The sequence below is a fragment of the Silene latifolia genome, chromosome Y (genome assembly GCF_048544455.1).
Source record: "Silene latifolia isolate original U9 population chromosome Y, ASM4854445v1, whole genome shotgun sequence".
Classification (NCBI taxonomy): Eukaryota; Viridiplantae; Streptophyta; class Magnoliopsida; order Caryophyllales; family Caryophyllaceae; genus Silene; species Silene latifolia.
In genome coordinates this window covers 141,388,742-141,397,894 of record NC_133538.1, presented here as the reverse complement: position 1 = coordinate 141,397,894, position 9,153 = coordinate 141,388,742, and the positions used below count along the sequence as shown (strand labels likewise).

The following is a 9,153-nucleotide window of genomic DNA, read 5'->3' as shown; positions in this document are numbered from 1 at the left end:
CTTCCTCGCTGCGCCGTCAACAACCCAGGCACTCTCTCTCTCTCTCGTTTTGTGTGAAAGCCGAGATGGGATCTGAAGAAAAGAGGGAGGCGGTTTGAGGGAGTGTAGGAGGGAGGCGGGTTGACTGTTGAGGGATTAGGGGTACTATTAGATTTAGGGTTAGGGTTAGGGTTAGATGGGCTGGACAGATAATGGGCCAGCTCAATGGGTCAGCTCACAATTCGAATTCTATATAAAACCGACTCAATTAACTTAGCTCGATACGACGCGAGTTAAATAAAATAACTTAATGAAATTATCGACTCAAAAATTTACCCGGCTTACTTGGCAATATAAAATTGATAATAATTAATATATAATGATATCCGTTTAATTTATTATATAATATCCATTTAATTTATTATATAAAATACGGGGTATTACACTCATTTCTCTATTCCTGATGATAAGGCCCCTGGCCCAAATGGGTACTCTAGCAATTTTTTTAAGGACTCCTAGAGTGTTATTGGTGATGAAATTTGTGAAGCTATTCTTGATGTGTTCAATAAAAGAAAGCTTCTGAAACAACTTAATACTACTGTACTAACCTTAATTCCTAAATGTACTATGCTCGAGATGTCACCCGATTCAGCCCATTGCTTCATTACCGTAACACCTTGTATAAGATCATCTCCAAGTTAATTAGTGCAAGGTTGGGTTCTGTCCTGCCTGATCTGGTGAGTTTAAATCAAGGGGGATTTATTCAAGGTAGGAGTATTATTGAAAATATTCTCATACGTCAAGATTTGGGGGAGTTATATAACTGAAAATCTTGTTCCCCTTGATGTATGTTCAAAATTGATCTAATGAAGGCATATGATTCAGTAAGTTGGAAATTTGTTGAGGAAATGTTAGAAGCTCTGAATTTTCCTGCTCACTTCAAAGAACTAATTATGCTTTCTGTCACTATAGCATCATTCTCAATTTCTTTAAATGGTACCATGTTTGGGTTTTTCATGGGGAAAAGAGGACTCAGGCAATGAGACCCTATATCACCCCTGCTTTTTACTCTTTGTATGGAGTATTTAAGTAGGATTCTTAACTGTGCTGTTGGTAAGCTTTACTTTAGGTTTCATCCTCTTTGCAAACAACTGAGATTGACTCATCTCATATTTGCAGATGATCTATTGATGTTTAGTAAGGGTGACCTTAAGTCAATCATGGTGCTACTCAGAGCCTTCTCTTCATTCTCTCATGCTTCTGGTATGAATATGAATGCAATGAAATCCTGTGCCTATTTTAATGGTATGAGCAAGAAACTGAGGGATGAAATACTGTCAGTCTGGTTTTGTTGAGGGCCAACTTCCATTTAAATAACTTGGTTGTAGTGTAACAACCCCGTCTTACCCGGCCGAGGTAATTTGGAGATGTTACCTTCTCGGTTTCTCGAGGCGGTGAATCGGAGATACAATAAAGAAACATTTATTATAAATGACAAGTTTAGTGGTTACAAACCATTGACTAATGAATAAAAATACAACTCATGGCTACTATACTAATCTAACTAACCACACTCGTCGCGTGACTTATCAAGCTCGTCCCGTCTCCCGCGTACTATCCAAACAACCTTACCTAACCTGCTCCCCATATGACCTAAGGATATCATATGGATCAACACAGGCCACCCCAAAAGAGACAGATGACAAATACATAGAAACACAAACGTCAGTTTTAATAAGCAAATAAAGTGCGACACGACACAAGTGTGCGGATATGCAACATGACTACTAATGTGAATGAGACGCTATCAAACAACCACCACCACGGTACCGGGACACGCCCAGGCATACTGACAACCACACTGGTGCCGGGACACGCCCTAACATACAGACAACCACAAACAGGTACCGGGACACGCCTAGACGTACCGGGTCCGGAAGCCAACCGGATCCCCTGCCATACGTCGTGTCTCAACCGCACGAGTCCCTCTGTAACTCAAGCCATTAATGTGCACATCCCTCTTGGAGTGGGAAGCTCCAAGAGGCGACTTAAGCGTAAGACGGTCTCCCAACCGTCTTACGTCTCCAAAACAACAACAACTACAACATATCATAATCATCCTCTTGATGATGTGATTACTACACAAGATGTTATAATGCAAATACCCTAATTATGCAAGACTAACTACAACATCAACATAAACAACATCACATTATTGAAACCGAGTAAGATTAACCTACCTTTTTGCAATCTCTTTAAGCTACTCGAATCCGGACCGAAACCGTCTCAAGGAACCGTCTCATCCTATACAAATCACATAATAACTATCACAATACATCCTATACTAATATACACTACAAAGCCCCTTATCATTACCCCTTAGTTACCCCTATTACCCATAATAATCACTAATTAATTACTCATAACGAATCCTCCAAAAGTTAGGGTTTAAAAGACTAGGAAAGGGTAAATCTTTACTTATCAGATGTAGGAGATGAAGAGGAAGGTGGTAAATCTTCTAATCCAAGCCTAAATCCCAAGTAGAAGGTGTTTGTAAGGGTTTAGAGAGAAGGGAGAATGTTTGGAGAGATAAGGAGGAAGGTGGAAATGATTTTAGGGTTAGGGGAGAAAGGGGTGTTAATCCCGTGTTTCTGAAAACAGCGTCACTCGACCGAGTGCCGAGTTCACTCGGTCGAGTGGACTCACTCGGCCGAGTAGCACGCCACTTGGTCGAGTGGACTCACTCGGTCGAGTGTACTCTTTACTCGACCGAGTGGACCTACTCGATCCATTGCAACACCATTCGGCCTGGCCCATGTCTAATGTAAGGCTATCCTTCCCTTCCGCGTGCTCTCTTATCGATCTAAAGGTCCTCTCACGCATCCCAAGGTCTAAGTACGGGTCCCACAAAGGCCGGGTATTATAATCTTCCCTCCTTAAAATGAACTTCGTCCTCAAAGTTTGCATCACCGTCACTTTTTCTTAACACTTTCTTACGTCTCATTCGTGTCATGTCTAACTCCCAAATCTCTTCCTCACGCATTCACTCGTCTCTCTTGCTAGTGTTTTACCGTACATGATATTTTGTGTTCTCATGTCCTTTCTTATTCCTAAATGTTTAGATGTTATATTCACTCCCCTAAAAGAGAACTTCGTCCCGAAGTTCGCCACTCGATCTCTCGCTAGAAGGATCCTCTTATTCACTCAATCTAGGCTCATGGGTTCGAGTACAAGTCAAGATCAACATTCATTCCTACTCTTATAGCTAAGGTTCAGTCGTATCGTGCATAGTTTGTGACTCTAGGTATACATGTAGAATTTCTGACTCTGTACATAACAATCGTAACACGGTTGGGTACCTCGTCTACAGTGATTCACTTTCTTCCATATTCCTTATTCTCGACTAACTCATGTGGTGCATAAACCACGTGATCACGCATGTATTCTTATCTATCCTCGTATCATATCATCCCACTCTAGTCGCTGCAAGACTCGATCACGTATAACCCTCATATAATTATCACTTATGCTTACCAATTACCACATCATTATTATCCTTACTAAGCATGTTAGGTCTCATCCATCGACTAAACATATTTCATGTTACGACGTACTAAGCGGCACATAACAATATAAACAATTCATTCCAGTTTATTCGTTAATGATTTCTACGTTCATACAACTATCGGAAGGTCGGTAGGGTCATAAAACGAAAGTACTCAATCCATGTAGGTTCAAAACCATCAAAACAAGAACAAAACAGTCCACTCGGTCGAGTGGGGACTTACTCGGTCAAGTGGGGGATGTCACTCGGTCGAGTGAGAGTGTCACTTTGTTGAGTGCGGGTTTTTACATAAAGTTCCCAGGGTCTCTTTCGGCTCACTCGATCGAGTGAAAAGGGGCACTCGGTCGAGTGGACCGCCACTCGGTCGAGTGAAAACGGGACTAGGCCGAGTATCACCTGATAGTCCAAAATCCGGTCATTCCTGGTTTTTAAGCTTACATATGGTTGATTATACTTGAAAAAGGGTCTCAATGGTGGCCATAGCACCATCCTACCACACATCATCTACTAGGTTTCGGCCTTATGGCTGAGGTTAAAAAACGAGGAAAGCAAGTTGTTCGAGACTCGATCGACACAAGGTCAAACAAGTTTCTACATAAGTAAACAGGACTAAGAAGAGGACTTCCTCCTCTTGTCAAGCCTCTTAACCCACCGAACCAGAGCTCCTTGGTTGTTTACCGGTGACTCCTCCCTTCGCGAGCTAAGTTCTTCGCTCCTTGTATCGCCCGAGGTGTCCATCAACGCGTCTTCTACTATTGCGTTGACGTAGCAGCCATGATACTCCATAAGTCCCGGTGCCTAACTTGATGCTCCTCCTCCACTCCCGCTTTCATAGAAAACATTGCCCCCAGCCTCGTGAGAGACACCTCCCACCTCCTTTTGGTACGAACTATCCACATAACCTTGGTAATCACCACCCACATTATCTTGGTAGCCTCCACCTTGATGCGTATTATTGAAGAAACTCCCGGTGGTATAGTGTGGTCCCGCCCAAGGACCAAGCAAGTGTCCGTCGCCGTGAGGAACTCTATGAACCAAATCCGAGGGTTGGATACCATTGGCCTTGAATACTCCGGGAGTGTCCCCATACCCGGACCAAAAGCTAGGGCGTTCGGTCGGCCTTACCCCTTGGTTATTGGTGAACTCATGCACATCTCTTAGGACCAAGGAGTTGTTCACTCTCTCAACTAGGTATGTCGTGGGATATTGATGACCATAGCTTGGCGGTTGTTGGTTATACTCTCTGGTGAGAGATAGTACATGCATGGAGTGTCGGGGAGGGTCATGGTGTGGCGAAGGTTCGCTCATGAAAGAAGAGGACGGGGCGTAAGTGTAGCGTCTAGGGCGATCAAAGGGCGGCGAGGGCATAGGGACATAGGAGGACGATGGGGCATGTGGAAAAGTCCTAGAAGGGTCAAAAAGGAGTTGCAGGATTGGTTCCCCTTGTACCGCTTCACCATCTAGAGTGTAAGTAAGATTTTCGGGAATGAGGTAGGATGGGCGAGGTAGGGCCAGTTCAGGCAAGTTGGAAGTCTCGGGAAACCTCCCGTTTGCGGGTAGCTTAATGTATAGGTCCGTGTTCACCCTCCACGAGTATCCCTGTTTGTCTTTCCTGTCCACAACCCAAAACATGGCCCTCATGTAGGCAAGGTCGAAGTAGGGAACCTCCGAACTCATGAGTTTATCAATTGCCCCCAGTTCATAACCAAAGAAATTCTCGGCTGGTCTAGTCACTAGGGCGCCATAATCAAAGGAGCACTTGTCAGACTTGGTCATTCTTTGAAATGCTAAGCACACCATGGTCACGGGGCTAAAGTAAAAACACCTCTCATAATATGGATTGAGGTAGGAGCTAATAAGTAGTACCTCCGAGGAGTTGAGTTTGCTAGGGTCCCTTCTTCTGTAATGGAGGTTGGTCATTAGGCGAAGGAAAATTTTCAAAACGGGGTGTTCCACATCGTTTATTTTCATGGCACTAATGTCGGTATTTCGGTTACCCGTGTAAAGGTTGATGTATTTTGTGGCTTTCATTTCCTTCCTCACCTTTTCAAAAGTAAGGGTGATCCTTTTTTCTACACCTAGCCGTTCCGCAAAGACATCACTAGATAGGTGGAAGGGGGATGTTCTTGAGTCGGAAGCTCACGGTGTGGTCTTTTGGATTGTAGAGGAAGGAGCTCAAAAATTCTAAGGTAAGGTTGCGATAGCTTATTTCCGTTAAGTAATACAACCCTTCCATTCCAAGTACGCTAAATATATCATGCATTTGCACCTCAATCCCCAAGGATTCTAAGGCATTCTATGACACACACCTAGTGGCGTTCATATGTCTTTCGGCGAGGGCCAAGAAGGAATTTTATGGGGTTCACTCTCAAATTCTAGCCATGGGTATCCTGGATGGGTAATGGCGGGTGGTGCCGCCGGTTCGGGTTGGGGTTGACGGTTGTTTCTTCCACAGGTGCTCCTCGTGTTCCTTGACATGCTACAAAATAAATCACACAACACGATGTAGAGTGGAAAGATAAGAACTTGGAACTAATTTTCTCTTGAGGTGAATGGGAATTTCTGCAACCCTTCAATTTAATAATTAACCATTTTAAAAGAAGTTTTAACATAATTCCCTTATGCTAAATTCTATACTAACATTTTCTCATACTACTAGTTTTGTGACACCCCCATACTCCAAGTGTCTTACTAGGACCACTTAAGGTATAAGAACGTCACCATCTCGGTTACCCGATGCAATGATAATCAAATGACAATGAAGAAACACAATTTAAATAACAATATAGTTTAAAGTGATTACATGATCAAAACCAAAAGTGTTAAACTGAAATACAAGGTTCTCAGACGGTCTACTGATAAAACTGTCAAAACTATAAAACATCGTATGACACAACGGAAGACTTCTAACTGCCACGTGATGACTCATCCCAGCTATCCCATACGCGTCATATCATACCTGCTCAATAATAATCGCTCACCACCCCGAATGGATCACCACGCTTTTAAAACATTTAAACGGGGTCGATCTAATTACACAATCAAAGCCACACTTTGAAACAATCATACAAACAGCTCACACACAATCCCGTCTCTATCTCCAATCACTTTCAGAATCGACTACACACTAAAGTGTGTAGCCCCGCCAGAGTACCCATCGCAACAGATACTCCTCGCCGCCAGTGGGGGACCGCAGCCGTTCCCACCTAAGCCCCGCTCATCTCCATCGAGCGATAAACCCATGTTCATTAATGTGCACATCCCTTCTGTGGCGGGTTCCACAGAAGGCGAATCAAGGGCGTGAAGCCACTCTCGCAAGTGACTTCACTCAGCCAGGGACGCACCCCGAAGAACACAGACAGATAAACAGTAATCACAATACAACCTCAACAATCGTCTGACACAATCAATAATATGAATCACAACCGTCTGAGTCAATCAAGAACCATTAAGTACAGCACAATCACCACGCACATCATGTAACTAATAATGAGTAGGGAAACCCTACCTGGAACAGTAATCACAGAATCAGACGATCTAGCAGCTGTCACAAAACCTCTCTTCTACGGACCCTCCTCCTACACATACATTCATACAAATACTACCTTAATCATACAATCATAAAAACCCCCAAATCCCCAAATTAGGGTTTAACCAAAATAAATGAAACAATATAAAAATGGTACAAGGATCTTACCCATAACACGACGGTCTCAACGGCGTAAAGAACTTAACGATCCGACGACTCTAGCCATTAGGATTTGCCAACAACACGACGAGAGAGAACTACGTAACTTTTTTTTCTTTTGAAAGGTTTAGAGAGGTGAAAAGTGATTAAAGAAAATAACGGAAGCCTTTTATATTAATCTCGCGTTATTAGCAAAACCCGTCAAAACAGACCCGTAAAACACACTTACTCGATCGAGTAAGGCACTTACTCGATCGAGTGCCCCCTACTCGATCGAGTACCCAACTTACTCGATCGAGTACCCTACAGGCAGACTACTGTTTTGCGTCAAAAACTACTTACTCGACAGAGTAAGCCCCACTCGATAGAGTACCCATAGACATAGAAAACCGTAGTATTACAGTCTTCCCTCCTTAAAAAGAACTTCGTCCCCAAAGTTCAACCCATACTCAACACAAACATACAAACTCGACCAAGACACAACAACGCAACTAAGAACTCAAAACGAAACCCCAACCTATAAAACATGAACTCTTAACACCAACTCCACCAACTACGCCTACCTCCACAACGTCTCACAATATCGTATCAACTACATTATATCTCTCTTGACACTAACTCCATACACTACCAACACAAACGTTGCTAGCTCCGTAACATATCATCCACTAGAAAATCCAATATCAAGATACTCATAACATCAAATGGAATGTTACATTCTACCAATCTTAAAAGGAACTTCGTCCTCGAAGTTTACTCACACTAATAAACATCATCATCCAACTGCGAAAACTATCGAACTCATAATCATCATCATCCAACTGTCAACACTATCGAAATATTCTCGCACTCTACTTCCAATTATACTACCATATGCATAACCATAAAAATCTCTTTTATCGCATCTTACTCCTCTTAAGATAAAAGTTACGTCCTCGTAACTCACTAATACTAAATTCTAGCTATATCTTCTCATCATCCCCATCGCCACCGCATGTCAAAGATAACCACCTATAATCTTAACACTCGACATATATATATCTAAGGCTCTCTTACTTAAACAATTCTCATACTTTAATTCACTCGTCACACCACCTAACCTTTACCTCAAAATCTTTAGTTTAACCGAAACTTCAATTGTTCCCCTATTACTGCCAAAACGACATAATCCTCTATATCTGCTCCTATCTCCATACTCATAACTTACGATCGACAATTATTACATACACTCACACTAGATCCTCAAGTTATTTTCTTTCATTACCGCAAAACTCATACATAACTTAACATGACACTAATTCCCAACACCCTACACTCACTGTCTAACCGAAAGATTATGAACCACCTGCAGCTTTCAGATCATTACCACACATGTTCTACGAATCACTTGCCGTGACTATGTGCACTGATGCCTCATCTACAACAAGATTAAATGTACTGTAACAACTTCTGACAACTGTGTCCCATCAACAGAATATCATTATACCATGACAACAACGAAAACATATACAACTCTCTTTCATATCATACTCTACCCTCATTCCCAAACTTAACTGGTAAGAAACATCAATAAACAAAACAACTGTCTATCTGTACAAACTGAAACTCACAGGAAGCAACATCAAACAAAGCAACAATTTATGTATAACTGGTATGTACTTTCGAAACTCGAATCGTAATCATCCCGCCAACTCCACCACAACCGGTGACGGCATCGCAACACCGCCACCAACAGCCACACCGCAGTGCGAAAATGTCCGCATCACAACACTAAGTACCGTGCCCGGATCACCACCCGAGGCACCACAACCATACCGATAGACATCGCAACATACAAAATCCCATAAACACTAACACAGATATAACTTATTGGACAAGAAAACTTACTCAAATCCACTTTACTAAATCACAACGCAACATA

The 9,153-nt window shown here is 42.5% G+C and overlaps 1 protein-coding gene across 1 annotated transcript; it reads left to right on the top strand.

Annotated features, from left to right (window-relative positions):
• Window positions 1-599: 599 nt before the first annotated feature.
• On the top strand, window positions 600-1,334 carry LOC141629074 (uncharacterized). The gene is made up of 3 exons (XM_074442139.1): window positions 600-716; window positions 852-1,015; window positions 1,109-1,334. Exons 1-3 carry the CDS (start codon window positions 600-602, stop codon window positions 1,332-1,334), a joined length of 507 nt encoding a protein of 168 aa, XP_074298240.1.
• The last annotated feature ends 7,819 nt before the right edge of the window (window positions 1,335-9,153 follow it).